General features: G+C 36.1%; 1 protein-coding gene across 1 annotated transcript in view; it reads left to right on the top strand.

The window, feature by feature from the left end:
• CHIC1 (cysteine rich hydrophobic domain 1) overlaps nucleotides 1-16,517 on the top strand; it is a 71,331-nt gene extending 54,814 nt beyond the window's left edge. The window contains exons 4-6 of the mRNA XM_081793736.1: nucleotides 8,378-8,434; nucleotides 8,692-8,751; nucleotides 10,318-16,517. Coding sequence (XP_081649862.1) covers nucleotides 8,378-8,434; nucleotides 8,692-8,751; nucleotides 10,318-10,368 — 168 coding nt within the window. The 3' untranslated portion in view covers nucleotides 10,369-16,517. The remainder of the gene's footprint in view (nucleotides 1-8,377; nucleotides 8,435-8,691; nucleotides 8,752-10,317) is intronic.
• The last annotated feature ends 3,145 nt before the right edge of the window (nucleotides 16,518-19,662 follow it).

Below are 19,662 nucleotides of genomic sequence, written 5' to 3'. Positions count from 1 at the left end.
GGGACAAAAGATGCATGCTGGGCCTCATATACCTCCTCTGGATGGGAGGATTATTATGTATTGCCTGTATATTATGATAACCTCTCTCACCCTCTCAACTGCCACTACCCACTTTGCCCCCAGGATTGTTATATGACAATAAGAGGGTCAAGGGCATTCAGCGCCTTCACCTCCCTCCACAAAGATTGCTACAAGGTAAAAACACCCACTCTCTGTCAGTCACCCGGTGCCCCAAGGACCGGGTATTGTTACAGTATTGGACTGTAGAGATAACCCAAAATGTCAGGAACCCATGTCACAACAAGGGCCTCCAGAGTGGGGAGTGAGTTTGCTACACTTAACTTCCTCAATGGGGGATCTCGGACAGGGGAGGGGTGCAAGACAGGGCCCTTCAAAAAGTTATAAAGGATACCCAAGATAGGGTAATACAAGCCATAAAGGTGACCACTACCCCGGCAGCCTACCAAGGTTTGAACCTTTGAGCCCTCAATCAGATGCTTACCAATTTCCCACTCCAGTGTTGGGCCAACACTACTCTACAAGTCCTCCATAAAATAGTTAATCACACCCAAACCTGCTGGATGTGCTTGCCCCTCAGCTGGAGGGCTTACTTAGCCACTCCCATCCCTTTGACCTGGGAGGCTCCTGAAAATCTGAAAACCAACACCTGTCTTAATTGGACCCCTGGCCACTGGGGTCCATCTCACAAATGCCAACAATCTAATGTGTACAGTCCCTGAAGGTATGAATGGTACCTCTCTATGCAGAAGAAATATAACCTTAAAGAGGAATACAACCCTATGTTCAACCCCTGGGGTGTTCTATCTGTGTTCTAATTTGGCCTACTGATGCTTAGAGGCCAACTGGACTCAGATATCAGATATGTTATTCCATCTTCCTAACCCCAGAGATATCCGAATACCCTGAAGATCAGCTCCTAACAGCATTTAGCCCCAAGTCCCGGGCTAAACAAGCAGTCCTGCTACCTGTTCTGATAGGAGCAGGAATTGCGACAGGAATAGGAACTGGAATAGGGGGCATAGGTTCATCCATAGGACTATACCATAGACTATCTCAAGAGATAAATGAAGACTTGGAACGGGTGGAAGATTCTCTGGTAACCTTACAAAACCAAATAAACTCTCTGGTGGCAGTGACCCTCCAAAATTGGCAAGCCCTTCACCTCCTCACTTCAAAAAAAGGAGGGACATGCATCTTTCTGGGGGAGCAATGTTGCTATTTCGTAAACCAGTCAGGAATAGTTACAACTAAGGTTAAGGAACCCATCTGCTCACAGATTGGGCATCCTGGCTTCCTGCCCTGGTGGGGCCCCTCCTCTTCATAATTTTACTTGTATCCATTGGCCCCAGTATACTGAATGCCATGGTATGTTTTATTGAAAACACTGTTACTCACCAAATTACGGCACGTGTCTTAGCCTTCCTATAGTACCAGCCTGTAAAACTGAAATGTGATGCCTACTAAAAGTTTTTTTAAAAGGCGTCAAAAGGGGGAATGTTGGAGAAGTGAATAAAATATGCCAAAGATGGCCGATGGGGCTAAAACAGACTCTAGTCTCCAGCTTAGCGACCCCTCCTCTGGGTTCTTCTTCCTTTGTTTGCTGCGCACGTGAAAACCCCCACAGATATGGAAGCTGACGACTATAAATTACCCTCCCCACTTGCATTTGGCACTCAGATCTTTGGAGAAATGGTCTCCTCTGAGCCCACCAGTGTTAAATAAATCTCCGATCCACCAAGATCTCCAAGTGTCGTTTGGTTTTTCCACCAGCGTTCCAGCCTGGGTCCGTAACACAGGGAGCTGAGAGATATGGAGAACTGCCTGTCACTCAGCTCCCAAGCTTGCTAAAATAGTTCCTCCACAAAGCAGAGCAGTGGAGATATGACTAATACTGCCTAGCTTCATTACCAAGGCTTCCCAGTGTTCTTACCTATTGTCCATAAGTGCTGTTGAATAAATACTTCTCAATCTGTTGTAATCCTTTGTTCAATCTCTGGAACATTTGACTGATTATCCTTGCTAATACTGATCAGGTTAATAGTTCTCTCTCTACAAGGAAAAGATTTCCATAAGGTCCTTACTTGGCCACTCTCACTTTCATGATGGTATCTTTGATGCACAAATTTTTTTTAATTTTGATTAGGTCATATTTATCACATTTAAATTTTTCTTGCTTGTACTTTTTGCATCATATATAAGAGGACTTGGCCTAACTCAAGATCACAAAGATTTATCTCTATGTTTTCTTATAGTTGTTTTAAAGTTCCACCTTTTATGGTCAGAACTTTGATCTATTTTGAATTAATTTTTGTGCATGGTGTGAGACAGGTGTTTGAGTTCATATTTTTTTCTCTTGGATATCCAATTGTCCCAGCCCCATTGTTGTAAATGCTATCACATGAGTCTTCTGATTCATGAACATAGAATATCTCTCCATTTATTTACCTCTTCTTTAATTTAACAGTGTTTTTAGTTTTCAATTTACAAGTCTTATATTTCTTTTGTTGAATTTATTTCTACATATTTTGTTCTTAATTCTACTGTAAATGGTCTGTTACTCTCATTTTCAGATTGTTCATCGCTAGTAAATACAATTGATTTTTATATGTAGATCCTCATACTACTTTTCTGTCTAGTGTAACAAATTTCCACAAAATTAATGGATTAAAACAACACCTTTTATTATCTCAGTGAAAAGTCCGAGCGTATGTAGCTCAATTGGGTTCTCCTATTAGGGTCTAACAAGGCCAAAATCAAGGTGCTGGCAGAACTACATTCCTTTCTAGAGATTCTGGGAAAGAATTTTCTTCCAAACTCATTCAGATTTTGGCAGAAATTGTTTCCTTCTTAGACTTTCTCTGTGTTCCTTTCTGTCTGAAAGCTAGCAATGATTGTTTGAGTTCTTGTGCTTCAAACCCCTCCGGATGTCCTTCCATCTGCCAGAAAATGTCCTCTACTTTTAAGGGCCCTTGAGATTACATTGGGTCCACCAAAATAACCCAGGGTGATCTCCCTATTTTAAAGCCACATAATTAGTAACTTTAATTATATCTGCATCATCCCTTTTGCAATGTAATGTAACATGGTCACCAGTGTAACTCCAGGAGGTAAAGATCTTGGAGGCCAGAATTCTACCTACCAAAATCTCATTTCCTGCAAACTTGCTGCACTTACTTATTCTAGTAATGTTTTAATAGATTTGTAATCTAACAACTAACTAACATGAATTCTCCCCTTGGTGAGTTACAGATAGAGACTACACCAGGTGGAGCTGTCACACAAAGAAAACTTTACTTCAGCAAATGAGATCACCAAGGGGAATAACTTCCAAAGCCATGACTCCTAAGTGGGGGTAAATGGGTTTCTTTTATTTAGTGTTAGAGTGAATATTCAGAAAGGGAGGTTTTGTCATTACATGTAGAGGTATAACATCACCTGCATATATTTAGGAAACTTGCCTATACATGCATCATATGTTGTTAATGAGGTTTGTACTCCTCCTTGGCAGAGATTATAATGAGGTAGAAGTTACTGTCAGACACTCCATGGTCTATCTGCGCAGATGTGAGCTTTGGTCAAGCTCAAACTGGTCTAAGCCTACCCGAGCTCTTTTGTTGTTTGCCTCTAAAAGATAAGGTTAACATTCTTGTGAAGAAGAGTGGAGTCAGTGAGGGTCTTGCTGGTGGCAGTTTTGACTTCATTAACTCTGTGGGGCACGTTTTCAGATTCCTTAGGGTTTTCTCTATACAAGATCATGTCTGCAAATGAAGATGGTTTCACTTTTTCTATTCCAATCTGGATACCTTTTCTTATTTTTGTCTATTCTTGTATACTTATGAAGGGCTGTTTTGTGACCCAATATGTGATCTATCTTGGAGAATGTTCCATGTGCACTCGAGAAGAAAGTATATTCTGTTGCTTTGGGATGCAGAGTTCTAAATATATCTGTCAAGTCCATCTGATCCAATGTATCATTCAGGGCCCTTGTTTCTTTATTGACCGTGTGTCTAGACGATCTATCCATTTCTGTAAGTGGGGTGTTAAAGTCCCCTGCAATTACCACATTCTTATCAATAAGGTTGCTTATGTTTATGAGTAATTGTTTTATATATTTGGGGGCTCCAGTATTCGGCGCATAGACATTTATAATTGTTAGCTCTTCCTGATGCATAGACCCTGTAATTATTATATAATGCCCTTCTTCATCTCTTGTTACAGCCTTTAATTTAAAGTCAAGTTTGTCTGACATAAGTATGGCTGCTCCAGCTTTCTTTTGACTTCCAGTAGCATGATAAATAGTTCTCCATCCCCTCACTTTCAATCTGAAGGTGTCCTCAGGTCTAAAATGAGTCTCTTGTAGACAGCAAATAGATGGGTCTTGTTTTTTTATCCATTCTGATACCCTATGTCTTTTGGTTGGCACATTTAGTCCATTTACATTCAGTGTTATTATAGAAAGATATGAGTTTAGAGTCATTGTGATGTCTGTAGGTTTCATGCTTGTAGCGATGTCTCTGGTACTTTGTCTCACAGGATCCCCCTTAGGATCTCTTGTAGGGCTGGTTTAGTGGTGATGAATTCCTTCAGTTTTTGTTTGTTTGGGAAGACCTTTATCTCTCCTTCTATTCTAAATGACAGACTTGCTGGATAAAGGATTCTCGGCTGCATATTTTTTCTGTTCATCACATTGAAGATCTCCTGCCAATCCTTTCTGGCCTGGCAAGTTTCAAGAGAGATCCGTCACGAGTCTTATAGGTCTCCCTTTATATGTTAGGGCACGTTTATCCCTTGCTGCTTTCAGAATTTTCTCTTTATCCTTGTAATTTGCCAGTTTCACTGATATGTCGTGCAGAAGATCAATTCAAGTTACATCTGAAGGGAATTCTCTGTGCCTCTTGGATTTCAATGCCTTTTTCCTTCCCCAGATCAGGAAGTTCTCAGCTATTATTTCTTCAAGTACACCTTCAGCACCTTTCCTTCTCTCTTCCTCCTCTGGAATACCAATTATGCATAGATTATTTCTCTTTAGTGCATCACTTAGTTCTCTAATTTTCCCCTCATACTCCTGGATTTTTTTTATCTCTCTTTTCTCAGCTTCCTCTTTTTCCATAATTTTATCTTCCAGTTCACCTATTCTCTCCTCTGCCTCTTTAATCTGAGCTGTGGTTGTCTCCATTTTATTTTGCAGCTGATTTATAGCATTTTTTAGCTCCTCCTGGCTGTTCCTTAGTCCCTTGATCTCTGTAGCAATAGATTCTCTGCTGTCCTTTATAGTGTGTTCAAGCCCAGCGATTAATTTTATGACTATTATTCTAAATTCACTTTCTGTTATATTGTTTAAATCCTTTTTGATCAGCTCATTAGCTGTCGTTATTTCCTGGAGATTCTTTTGAGGAGAATTCTTCTGCTTCGTCCTTTTGGGTAGTCCCTGGAGTGGTGAGGAACTGCAGGGCACTTCCCCTGTGCTGTCTTGAATAACTTGCGTTGGTGGGCGGGGCCACAGCCAGACTTGATGTCTGCCCCCAGCCCACCACTGGGGCCACAATCAGACTGGTGTGTACCTTCTCTTCCCCTCTCCTAGGGGCGGGATTCACTGTGGGGTGGTGTGGCCCATCTGGGCTACTTGCACACTGCCAGGCTTATGGTGCTGGGGATCTGGTGTATTAGCTATGGTGGATCAGCAAGGTGCACAGGGGTGGGAGGGGCAGGCTCAGCTCACTTTTCCTTTGGTGATCTGCTTCAGGAGGGGCCCTGTGGCACCGGGAGTGAGTCAGACCTGCTGCTGGAGGGATGGATCCGCAGAAGCACAGCGTTGGGTGTTTGCGTGGTGCAAGCAAGTTCCCTGGCAGGAACTGGTTCCCTTCGGGATTTTGGCTGGGGGGTGGGCGAGGGAGATGGCGCTTGCAAGCACCTTTGTTCCCCGCCAAGCTGTGCTCTGTTGTCCGGGGCTCAACAACTCTCCCTCCCGTTGTCTTCCAGCCCTCCCGTTCTCCGAGCAGAGTTGTTAACTTATAACCTTCCAGATGTTAAGTCCCACTTGCTGTCAGAACACACTCCGTCCGGCCCCTCCGCTTTTGCAAGCCAGACTCAGGGGCTCTGCTTTGCTGGCAGGCTGCCCCTCTGCCCCGGCTCCCTCCCGCCAGTCCGTGTAGCGCGCACCTCCTCTCCGCCCTTCTTACCCTCTTCCATGGGCCTCTTGTCTACACTTGGCTCCGGAGAATCTGTTCTGCTAGTCTTCTGGTGGTTTTCTGGGTTATTTAGACAGGTGTGGGTGGAATCTAAGTGATCAGCAGGACACGGTGAGCCCAGCGTCATCCTAAGCCACCATCTTTCCACCACCACCTCTTATTTTTGTCTATACCTTCTAGTACAACATTGAATAAAACTAGTGGGAGGAGACAGTCTTGTCTTTTTCTGATCTTAAGAGAAAAAGAGTCTCTCTCCATTAAGTATATTAACTGTAGTTTTTTGTAGGTGCTCTTTATCAGGTTGAGGAAGTTCACATTAATTCCTAGGGTTTTTTAGGATTTTTATTATGAATGAATATTGGATTTTGTCCAATGCTTTTTCTAAATCTATGAAGATGATGATGTCATTTTTGTCCTTTATTCTACTAATAAATGTATTGCACCAATTTATTTTTATGTTCCTGAAATAAATTCCACTTGGTTATGATGTATAATCTTTTTCATATGTTGTTAGATTCAGTTTGCTAGTATTTTGTTGAGAATTTTGCGTTTATGTTCATGGTATTATTTCCTCTATGACTATTTGGTAGAATTCATCATTAAAACCATCTGGGCCTGGATTTTTCTTTGTGGAAAGATTTATAATTACTAATTCAATCTCTTTATTTGTTACCCATCTGATTTTGTTTACAGAGATTCTATCAAGTATAGTAGTTCCAAGGTATACTCTAGCTGGCATTGTTGCTGATCTGACCCACTGTGAATTAGCTGAATACAATTGCCATTGATTGTTAACCTACATAGTTGAATGAATAGAAGTTTCTTATGTGTTGGTGCTTTGGAAATCATTTCAGATACTGGTTTGTAAATCATTTAATTTTAGGAAGTAATTTTAAATTTTAACAGTGCCTTTTATCAGAAACCTACTAAAAGTCTTCCAATTAAGAGTTGAAAATGTGGGGGTGCCTCGGTGGCTCAGTTGGTTAAGCGTCCAACTTTGGCTCGGTTCATGATCTCATGGTTTGTGGGTTCAAGCCCTGCGTCAGGATCTGTGCTGACAGCTCAGACATCTGGAGCCTGCTTCAGATTCTGTGTCTCCCCCCTCTCTGCCCCTCCCATGCTCATGCTCTGTCTCTCTCTGTCTCTCAATAATAAATAAAAGTTAAAAAAATAATAAAAATAATAGAGTTGAAATGTGTAATATTGTTCTATTTTAATTATCTTGAAGGTTTTATAAACTTTTCTTCCTCTCTACAAAATACATACAACTCCAAATAGAGAAATTCAGCCTCTGTCCCCTTGTTTAGGACAGTGCTACTTCTCATTCATATTTTTTCCTCTAAGTACAAGTTTTCTGACTGGCTCTTTGTTGTTTTATTTTTTTAATTAATTAATTAATTAATTTTGAGAGAGATAGAGCGTGAGCAGGGGAGGGGCAGAGAAAGAGGGAGAGAGGGAGAATCCCAAGCAGGCTCTGCACCATCAGCATGGAGCTTAACACAGGGCTTGAACCCATGAACCATGAGATCATGACCTGAGCTGAAACCAAGAGTCAGATGCTTAACCAACTGAGCCACCCAGGCAACCCCTGACTGGCTGTTTTTAATATGTTCTTTTCAATGGAAATTCTGATATATGTTGACTTGCTTTATTCAACTTGTAGACCTCTAGTGACTAATGTATCCCAGGCATTGTGCTAGGAGCTCTGATAGGAAAACTCTGTAAAGACTCAGATTAGCTTGGTATATTACATGTATATTGAAAAAGTAACCCTATAAAAAGGTATATGAAAGTCAAGATTAGGTCCATAAATGGACTGCTAGCAACATTGGTAATGATTTCACAATAGTCCAGTGAATGGACTCACCACACAGAACAATTTGTACATATTTCATTTTGAAAAGCATATATTAAAAATCCATATACACGGATGTGGGTGTGTGAAGAGGTGGGGAAAGAAAGAGACCTCATAATAACAGTATAATAATTGCTCAAAATATTACTCCTCTTTTGGAAGTTTCTGTTACTTTGTTTTTTTTTCTGATTCCAATAGAAAAACAAAAGGAGAAAATAATGGGATTTTACAAACAAGCAGAAAAATACAGATACACATAGTTTACAAAGTTCTTCAGTTCATCTTGTAACAAAGTCTTCATTCTTTCTCTTAGACCAGAAGATCAATTCAGAAGTTATTAGAATGGGAAAATAACAGATTATATCACAAGGTAAGAAAGTTTAAACAAATAAGTGCCCCATTTATATACTTGCATTATTAAGTTGAAAAAAATGGGATTTTTTTCAGGCCACAAAAGAATGAATTAGAGAATTGATATTCAATTTTAATATATATTCTTTACAAGTTATTTTTAAATGCTATGTTATACATCTTATGCTTATACCTGGATGGTTTTCAGTGATTTATTCAAATGTTATAGGTAATATAAATTGATATAGAAATTCTTAACAAACTGTACTTTCTTAGCTTGCTTTGCACTGGAAGTTGACTAAAAGGAAATGCGAAACTAGCAATATGATGGAGTATGTAAGTATGCAGTTGTTTTTAGTTACTTTCTTTTGGATTCCATTCTAAATTTTTTTAATGTCTTTATTTATTTTTGAGAGATAGAGTGTGCGCATGAGCCAGGGAGGGGCAGAATGAGAGGGAGACAGAATCCAAAGTAGGTTCCAGGCTCTGAGCTGTCAGCACAGACCTGGATTCAAGGCTCGAGCTCACGAACCTTGAGATCATGACCTGAGCCAAACAAAGTCAGACGCTTAACCAACTGAGGCACCCAGGCGCCCCTGGATTCCATTCTAAATGTTACATTTCACTATGCTTATCATTTGTCAGTTCTTCTTTCTACCTTTTTCTCCTCAGCCTGAACTTTTGTCAGTTGAAACATGGAGGTTTCCTTCCATCTTCTTTAGATCTGTAGGCAACATAAAATATCTTGAAACCTAGGAATTACTTAGATCTTAGAAAAATTTCAGTTTGTATGCTCCAGTGAAAACATTGCACAGCCTTAATCTTCTTTTAATATAAGTGCAGACCATTACATGATGATGGACACAGCTGCTGTTGAACAAAATATTTCTAAATGTTATCTTGTCAAAACTTGCATAAAATAGGAATTGACTTCTGAATTCTGGATTCATGTTCCTGGCTTTTTTTCTAAGCTGACATTTAATTTTTAACAAAGAAATTATAGGTTCTATTTTTTTTAATGAAAGCTATGCAGTCTTAATCACAAAACACAAATTCACACATAGCCAAAGTGACAACTACAACATCATTAACACTCAAAAGAATATGAAATTTATCTAAGCTTCAAGTTGCTGACATGTAGTCTGTATTTAATACATAAACGTTCCATTTCCGTTTCATAAATAACGATTATTACATTATCTTTCTCCACTTTGAATAGCTTAGGGAAAAAAATGTGCAAATGACTGACCACAAATCTCAAATCCACTATAGGCAAAAACCTTATATAAAATATTACAAATTTATACATTAAATTTATAAGTAAAATATTAAATATAAATTTAACATATACATTTATACAAGTTTATAAATATCTTAGGTTTTTATTACTGTGTTTTCAACCTTTAATTAAAATATTTTAATCAATCCATTTGGATATTTCATTATTTTTTATAAACAACTTATAAAAGATAGTAAAAACCAATAGCAGTTGCTTTAATTGAAAATATGTACATGTAATATATAGAAAAGGTATTTTTTCCAATCTATATAAGTTTTAACCTCTTCTACTTTGTTAAAAAAAAAGAGGGTAGGAGGTGAAGAAGGACATAATAATGTAAGAGGGTTTGCTTTTCTGCAGTTAAACAAATAATTATTGTAAATTAAGTCATAGAAACTGTTAGCTACAATAAGTAGTTATGTTTGCCAGTTTAATTTAATTGCCACTGTAATGATAACTTGTAGTAAATCCTTTTTATAACTGTTTTATATATTTAACTTACTTTATACTAGAGGACCAAAACACAGTCCTGTGAAAAATGATTATAGACTTTCTGGGTTATATATGTTATAGTAAATGCAAATTATTTTATCAATATATTCTTGTTTGTTTTTATTTTACAGGTTATACTAATAGAATTCCTACCAAAATATCCCATATTCCGACCTGACTGAGGAATTTTATTCAGTCACTTCTGTGTTACTTGTCATTTCCTACCCTTAGTGCCTTGTAGATGATTTTGGAATGAAGATGGTCTCCTTTGCTCTGTTCAACTTATTCTTTATTTCTTATTCTTATTCTTTAGAATATTCTCCTTACTCTTTTATTTATGTTGGTTTTAGAAGAAAATTTGCACATCTTTTTTTGTTGTTAAATGAGGCTTGTGTTTTGCACTTTCAATTTTTAAATAAATACACAGAGACTTATATGTATATATATAGTTGCCACTAAAGATAAAAGACATCAGTGCCGGTGTTTCAAAAAAACAAAAATTTGTTCTGAGCATGCTGCCTTATAATTTTCATACTCACTGTTTCTTAAATATGCATCATTTTTCTAGGCTATTTAATGCTCTGTAATCCCTTACTGGACATAAGTAAATAAGCTTTTGGTAGCTTTTAGAAATGGTTTTACTCTTACTTGCTTTTAAAGGACATGCGATTAATAGCACTGGTTTTGTCCTGCACTTTGCTAAATTATCACTTATGTTAGTGGATAAAATATTTAAACTCTTAAAAGACTTGTAAATATTGTCTCTTTGCATAACAAAATGTAATATGCCATGGTTTACAGAATGTAATATTACTCTTACTGTATTGCCAACAAATCTGCATAGATTTTAATATGAATGAAGTTTGCAAGCATCCTTTTGAATGTATAGACTGTTAACATGTTTTATGGCAGAGCCATGAGTTTGTTAAAATTTCAGGTGTAGGGCAGGATTGCCCTTTCTAATGAGTAGATTAAAATTGAAGTTGTTGTCTGAGATATTCTGCATTGCACCTGAAACCAAGAACCTTACTTTTTCCATTTAATTTAATAATATCCATTTTGTCCTCCACTCCTACCCCCCAAAAAATTCATTTGATATCCAACACATTTCACAGCCTCACTGTACTTATTTCCTGTTATGTATCCTTTCCCCCTTTTGAAAATACACACAGTTATCTTTAAGGAGTATTTCAAGATTTCAGATATCTTGGGAGGTGTCTAGATCTTCATGAAAGCCACTGCTAATCCCTTTTTGGAGTTCTGATATTCTGCTTTGGGAAAGAGGGAGAGGTAATTGAGAAGCTGTACCTAAAGAATACATAGTGGCTGATTCATAATTGATAAAATATTCTTTATATTTTTGATGATCTTTTTTAAACATTTAGATATTATTAATGAGGAAAGACAAGTACTTATACAAAAAGTATTTTAGTTTATAAATTCACCACACATGTAGCCTTTTCACTGACATGTACATATTTCTCTTTCTCCTCCCAAGTAAGATGAGTGAGAACACCACACTTAATTTGAATTTTTAACACAATTAAAGCTTTATATTGTGTTAATTCAACTGCAAATGTATGCCTGTATATAGGCATTATTTGTAATTCCTATTGCTAAAAAGAAATTAAAAGTATCTGAGACTGAATAATATCCTATTTGTCATCTTACTAGTTTTAGTAAAACTTTTTAGACAAACGTTTATCCCAGTGAAGAGAACAGTCATTTCTTCATAAAAGGTCAAGTCTTTAAAGCCATTTTTAAAATTTATGCCTAATTTGAAATCCACGGTCCTGGACCAATAAAAGAAGAGGGGAAAAAGCAACACTGTTTGATCTATGACTGTAATTGTTTGCACACTTTTCCACCTCCCTCTGTAGAACCCCATTACCCCCATGCCACCAAGCCATCCAGAATCTTTAACTTTTAATATGTGTGCCTGTAAATATCATTTGTCTGTCTGCTGCAAAATTAAATATGTATTTTTATAGACAAGGTGGAAACCTCTAAAAATGCATACCAAATGTCTTGTTTTATAGCTAAGGTCAGGGAAAAATTGTATCTGTGGTTTATGCTCCAGCTAATATTATCAGGTTTATGCTTCAAACTGTGATTGTGTAATACCAAATTGATTTCCAGAATACAACATTTCTAATTACCAATGATAGAATAATTTTAAGTGTCAATCCTTAAAAATTTATTTTTTTCTGTATACTTAGAATCTGGCCATGTGATGGTCATAGTGACTTTTCTGCCATGTATAAATCACACTTGGTTTTGCTCAAAGAACAGCACAAAGTGGTGAACTGTTTCCATGAAACAAATATTGAGACAGAAATTGAGTGCATCTGGAGGTGACAGAATATAACTTGAGTTACAGTAACATTTGTCATAAAAAATCATTTCCCAGCATTTGTAAACTTTTTTTTAATACCTCCTCTAGTTGCTTTTAAATGTATTATTTTATTGTTCATTATGCTGGTTGACTCATCTTATTTTCTTGAACTACTCAGAAAATACACAATTTTCTTTCTTCTTTCTTATATGACTGCTTTTTCAAACTATTTTCCTATGAAGCAGGCTGATTAGCAGTTGGGGATTTTGGAGTGCTTTGGTGGAGGGTGTTTTCTTTTCAATGAAATTGGCAGCAGTGAATGATGAAATGGCAAAGCACAACATGTGGTCATTAATTACTCCCCCATTGACCTTTTTTTTTCTTTTATCCTCAGGATAGAGCATACTTGGATATTTCTGTCAAGTTAGCAGAATATTTTTGTGAAAGCTTTTTTTAGGTTGAATAAAGTAATTGGGAATTTCCTTGTTACATGATATTCTTTTATGAAACCTGCTGTGGTAGTTTCCAGAGAAAATAACATCTAGTTGCCAAAGTATATAAATCTCGCAAAGCTTTGAAGTTGTAAGCTAAAACCATTGCTTCTTTGACTTCTGTTATGCATCTCCATCCCAATGCCCCTTTAAACAACTAAATTATGTAGAAAATGAAATTAAGCCCTAACCTTCTTCAGCTACTCTCTGTTCCCTCCTACCCACTCTATTAATTTAGGAAAGACACCATTGTAGTTGAACATTAGAAGTAGATGGAGAAGTGCCTTGTCTTTTTTGAACAAAGATAACATTTTATGTTGAAGGAACCAGAATGAATGAATTGGTAGATCATTAGATTTAAAACCATCCTTTTCAAGTATTAGAATATTTCACTAGCATATTATATTTCTTCTATTTATTATTTAAAGCATGTTTCTTTGTTTTCCCCTAATCATATTATGTTAGTGTTAAAATATTACAGGACTATCAATCACTTACAAAACTGGTATAATTCTAATGTTAGTAAATATGTAATTCAACATGGTTCTGAAAAAACAATGGTCTTTGAAGCCCTACAAAAACCCCCTTAAGTATTCAATATACATGCTATTTATATTATGATCTATAAACACTAATGTCTGATCAGTTAATCTGTGTTAGCATTTGGCACTCTGTCATTTTTAATGAAATTCTTATTTTTTCATAATTTGACTGACATTACATAACATTTGTAAGGCATAGAACAAATAAGGTTTTTCCAAGTGTATGAGAGCTTTTAAAAATTATTAGCATTTTAATTTTGTTTACAAATAAACTACCACTTAAAAAAATCAAACCTCACTACTTGAACATAATGCCCCAAACAATATTTCATTAAAATGAACTATGTTGACCTAGGGGGATGTAGAAATTATATACACTCATTTAACTGGAGTAGTTTCACATATGGAAATACTTTTTGCTAATTGGATTATAAGATGCCCAAATTCATTGAAGCTAAGTCCTCTTATGCCTATAAAATTCTGCTTTAAAAAAATTCATTTTGCAACAATTGTCAAATTGTTCAGGCCCCTTTAAATGATGAACTATTGGGAAATTTTCCACAGAAAAGGAATATATTTTGTTAATAATACTTGTTCATGTAATATGGAGACTGAAAAAAGGGATATGTATATCCTTATCTTGCCCCAAATTTCTCTTTTGTGATTCTGAGCCAGGCTTTTCATTTTGATGATGGCAACATGAGAATATATTCCATTATATGTGGACTTCATCAGATTCATACTATATGAGGAAATTATCTATTATGGGCTTTGGACAAGTCACTTAAATTACGTGTCAGTCTCTTTATCTATAAAGTCATGGGGTTGAACTTAGAGCTGGACAGAAAATTAGAGATGACCTAACATTCTGTGATTCTAGGAATCCTTAGGAAAATTTTATTCTACAGAATCTCAGAATGATTTTTCTCAAAACTACTACCCTTGGTGGAAATTCTCACAGTGCCTTGCACACAATAAATGTTTGATTTGCCAACTGGCTCCCAGCTCATATGTGTTCATGTCACACAGACTCAAAGAACTGATGCCTGCTAGACCTCAGCCCCTCTATGGTGATAAAAATAAGTGTAGTTTCCCTAGGAACCGAGGACTAAGGTCTGTGAGCTTTGCATATGTGGAATCTGATTATGCATTTGGTATCCAGGCAAGAATTATAACTGTGACAATAATGGAGATATGGGAGGACCTATTTTGACAATGATGTGAAAAGTTTCATATCATATCCAATATTTGCTTCAGTGTCTTAACCAATTTCCACATCCTCAAAAAGATTTATTGGAACAAATTGATGTTAGATGGAAAGAAAAGTAGTATGGAATTCAAACCCAAATCACTTCTGGTTTAATTCTTAGCTCTGCTGCTTAATTCCTCTGTACCTCATGTCCTCATTGTGGAAGTGGGGACAATAATCTGGACCTACCTCACAGGGGAATTGAGGATTTTTCTCATATATTAATGTGCTTTTGAAGTTGACTGAAAGATATACTGAATATCATAATTTTGTAATTTCTAAACACATTCCTTTAAATCTATGTTGTTATGTTTTCTTTCTCAGTCAAACCCTACAGAACGAGTGTTGCAGTTAATCTATTTTATCAGTAGTAAATTTTGTTATTAATCCCCTATATGTTAACACGAGTAATTGTGTTATGTTAATTAACACTTGACTTAGGGAGGAAAAGCAGGTGGATGTAAACCAATGGTTCCCAACTTGGCAAAGATAAAGATAGCAGTGAGGACATCCTTGAACCTTTTTTATATTTCAAAAAGTATACCAGGAATCATACATTTATCCATAATATTTCTGCTGCACAAGCCAACTGAGTCATTGAATTTCCATGCATTTTGTTTATATTTTTTCAGTCCTGCCTAACATACTACTGGTTATCCCACACTAATCAGAAGTTGTGAATGACAATTCTTTTGATTAGTAAAAGAATGAAAAAGTCTATTATTACATGCAGTTTAGTAAATAAAATACTTGAAAGCATGGGGAAGGAATAATAAAGGGATCCCTATGGTAAAAATATTGGAAGCCACTTTTATAAAGGAACTAAGATTATTTGGCCCTCTCCACCAGGTTACTACCCAGTCCCTAAATAATGAAATGCTAGACATGTGTGTGTGTGTGTGTGTGTGTGTGTGTGTGTGTGTGTGTTGGCTAGATTGAGCTACATAATTTCAAGTTAGAATCTGCCTTCTGTTTTCTTCTGTTTCAGGATGATAACTGAGCTAATTTATTTGGATTGCAAATGTGGAAAGTGTTATAATATGTTCTAGCATTGGAGTAAATATCAACTTCTGAGTCTCAAAGTAGTTCTGTATATAAACTCAACATTATGAGTCTAGGCAATAATTTCTCAAATGTCCCTTTTATTCCTGCTTATTTGTTTGCTTTTATCTTGGCTTAATTTTCTTAATTTTCCATTTTTCTAGTAAGCAAATAGTGTAAAATTGTTTTAATGCCTGAACTTCGAACAAATTACAGATGTTTGAAATTATATAATCTACAAGCTAGTTCACCCTCCTTGGATTAACCACATACAAATATGAATCTCAGCTACAAAAACAGGAAATTCTGATAGCTGGAAGGTGGGCATCGATCCAAAACATCTATTTGAAAAGCCTAAGATTTCTTTTTGGCAGAGGATTCCTATGGAGACAGCTTTATCAGAAAAGAATACAAGTGGATATGTCCATTCAAACCAAGAACATTTGTGCATCTTGTATTGTTACATAGCCTGTGGAATGAATTTATTTTTCTTCCAAGTTTGAGAGTGACTCCCCTGAAAGAACTCAACCTGTATACATACAGCTGTGCCAAAATGAAGGACACCTGCCTCTCTGAAACTTTCACTGCTGCTTCTGTTGTTCATTTGTCAGATATAAAATTTTATTATCTCAGGATGCAAAATTACAATAAAGTGCAAATCTATGTTAATGAATTGTGTGTTCTTTGGTGCATCCTTCCTTTCTTCCTACTCTTCCCTGTTTTCACCATTCTAAGGCTTCTTTTTCAAAGCCTTACTTAAGGCTTCCTTTTAAAAATTGTATTTTGCATATTGCCTCTTCCTGCATTTGCTAGTATTATGTCTGACCCTGTAAGTACTTCATGCTATCTATTGGCTTTGGGGGCCTTTATTGTGCCCAGTGCTTGGTATTTAGGTAAGTAGGAATTCATTTCTAAACTACTTTGCATGCCTAGCTGTGAACTACAAAATTAAAAGTAAAGTGAAGTGGTATTCCACCTTAGCATAATTTTTAGTGTAAGAAATGTTGACATGTGTCGGTACTTGGCAAAAATTTTGACTCCTTTTGTCATCAGATTGTTATACAAAATTCAAGTGTTAACATCTTCTACTTGAGTTACTACTCAAGCTATCATGCAACATTAGATTTTTTTAAACTATCCCAAACTTTTGCAAATTCAGCAAAGCACCAAAATGTAACATAACAAGAAAAACTTAATGTTTCCCATCATCTTTGATAATTAGACTGAATATTTTTTAAAAGACTTTAAATTTTAATATGTTAAAGTAGAGATGACACACTTAAACCTACAGGGAAGTTTCATGTTTTGTTTTAAAGTTCTTTTTTGGGGGGGGGGGGCGCCTGGATGGCTCAGGTTGGAGCCCCGCATCGGGCTTTATGCTGGCAACGTGGAGCCTGCTTGGGATTCTGTCTTTCCCTCTCTGTGCTCTTCCCCTGCTCACTCGCTCACTCTCTAAATAAATAAATATACTTAAAATTCTTTTCTCAAACTTTATGAATGGAGCAAAAATCTATACTTATTCATAACTTCTTGGGTGTGGTGTAGGATGCACTCTATGGGAAATACTTTCACATTACATTTTCTATTATTGAAGACAGAAGCCACACATGTCATTAAATAATATTTAACACGTAGGATATTTACCTACCTAAATGTAGGAAATTCTCTGGGGGATACTAGAATTCTCCAGTTGCAATTACCATAAATCGGAGTTGTGATCCCTTTTCTGTCATCTGAGTGACCTCTAGCAGAAATCAGGACACTCAGTGAGTTTGATTTTATCCATCATCCCCAAGGTCGGTTGTTAGATCAAGGTTGCAAACTAAAATGTAGTCAGTCCTCTGACAGATATGTTTTTTTGACTTGCAGAATTTTTTCACACATTTTGAATTAGTTGCCAGCACTTAAAATTAAGAGACTTCACATAGAAATCCAGATTTCTGACTTCTTTGAGAAATTTCATGTGTGAACAATTAGCTAGCACTGAGTAGCAGCAACCTGCCCTTTTTGGAAGGAGCATTTACTTTTTGTTTTACCATGGTCATTACTGTTTTCTCTTGTCTCCCTGAAACTCAGGTTGTGTTCTTCTTATGGTATAGTTAAAAAGAAAGCAAAATATTCCATGTCTCTTTCAAAATTGAGGAAAAAATACTGACCATGATAGCTACATATATTCTTTCTAAAAATTGGTAGGGAGGGGATGGAGAGTAGGGTTATTTTTGTTTTGTTTTGTTTTGTGTTTTTTTGGTGGAGGGGAGTTGTTTTCTTACAAATGACCGGCTGATTTCATGATTCCTGAGCTAGACAATCTCTAAAGCCTCATTTAATTCTGACATTGCAAGTTTCCATGAGATGATTTTATAACAATGATGTATTTCAAATTATTATGCCTTTGAAGATCAGTGTATGATAAATGGATAGTGGTTATAAATCTAGTCAGGCTTCCAAATGGAATAGGGGCATCAAAGACCCCCTAGTGAAACACAGCCACAAGCAGGGAGGACACACACATTATTTTATTTTATTTTTTTGAATAAGTTTTTTTTTAATATAATTGATTGTCAGATTGGTTTCCATACAGCACCCAGTACTCATCCCAACAAGTGCCCTCAACACACATTATTTCAGAACTAATTTTTGCTCAAAAGCTTTTCAATGAAGGTTTGGTCAAACACCCAAAGCAGTGCCTACCTTATTTCCCAAAGGTGATACTGCCCAAGGTGACACTACCATGATAAAACCTCTAGGTAGGAATCCATAAAACCTATCCTATGTTTTGTTATTTAGATAGGACTACTGATTGTTTCTCTTTTTTATGCTATGTTGAACCAAGATGATATTAATCTAAAAGAAAATTTAGACTTATTTAAAAATTAGGCTATTGTTTTTTCCCTTCTGTAAAAAAATACTCAAAAAATAGATTAATATTATTTCACTCCTATGTGGAATCTAAAAACAAATGAATAAACAAAAAGAATCAGAACTATAAATACAGAGAACAAACTGATGGTTGCCAGAGGGAAGGGGTTTAGGGAATTGGGAAAAATGGGTGAAGGGGAATGTGAGATATAGGCTTCCAGTAATGGAATGAACAAGTTACTAGAATAAAAGGCACAACATGGGGAAGATAGTCAATATTGTAATAGTATTGTATGATGACAGATGGTAGGTACACTTATGCTAAGCACAGTATAACATATAAAAAAGTTGAATCGGTATGTTGTACACCTGAAACTAATGTAACATTTTGTGCTAACTATACTAAAATAAAACATTTTAGAAAAATAGGTTAGAGACTCAATATGTTTAGATTCTGCAACCAGAACTAACTCAGGTTTTGCTTTAATGGGACCTGTATTATGGTCTGATGGATGAAAAATATGGCCATTAAGATATTTTTTCTTTATTATAAAAATATTGTCTTCCACTAGAAAGTAAAAGAAGCATGAAGAAGAGAATAAAAGTTTCCCATAACCCCATCATCCACAACTTTTTAACATGTTTTAAATATTACTACATAACATTTTTATGTGTATGTGTAGTGGATTTTTAAAAAGAAAAATTTTAATTACATTGTATGCTGTGTGCTGCTTTTACAGTTTCATATTTTCCCATATCAATACATAATCTTTGAAACTAAATCATGTTTATATAAACGTACGATGGTTGCATATGCCATAACTTCCCATTGTTTGTATTTAGTTTGTTTTCAGTGTTTTGCTATTATAAATAATGACTTCATGAGCATTTTTATACATAAATCTTCACTTGAATCTGGTAATTTCCTTCAGAAAGATTCCTATAAATAATTAGGTGAA

The sequence above is a fragment of the Panthera onca genome, chromosome X (genome assembly GCF_046562875.1).
Source record: "Panthera onca isolate mPanOnc1 chromosome X, mPanOnc1 haplotype 2, whole genome shotgun sequence".
Taxonomy (NCBI): domain Eukaryota; kingdom Metazoa; phylum Chordata; class Mammalia; order Carnivora; family Felidae; genus Panthera; species Panthera onca.
This window is presented reverse-complemented; position numbering and strand designations above follow the sequence as displayed.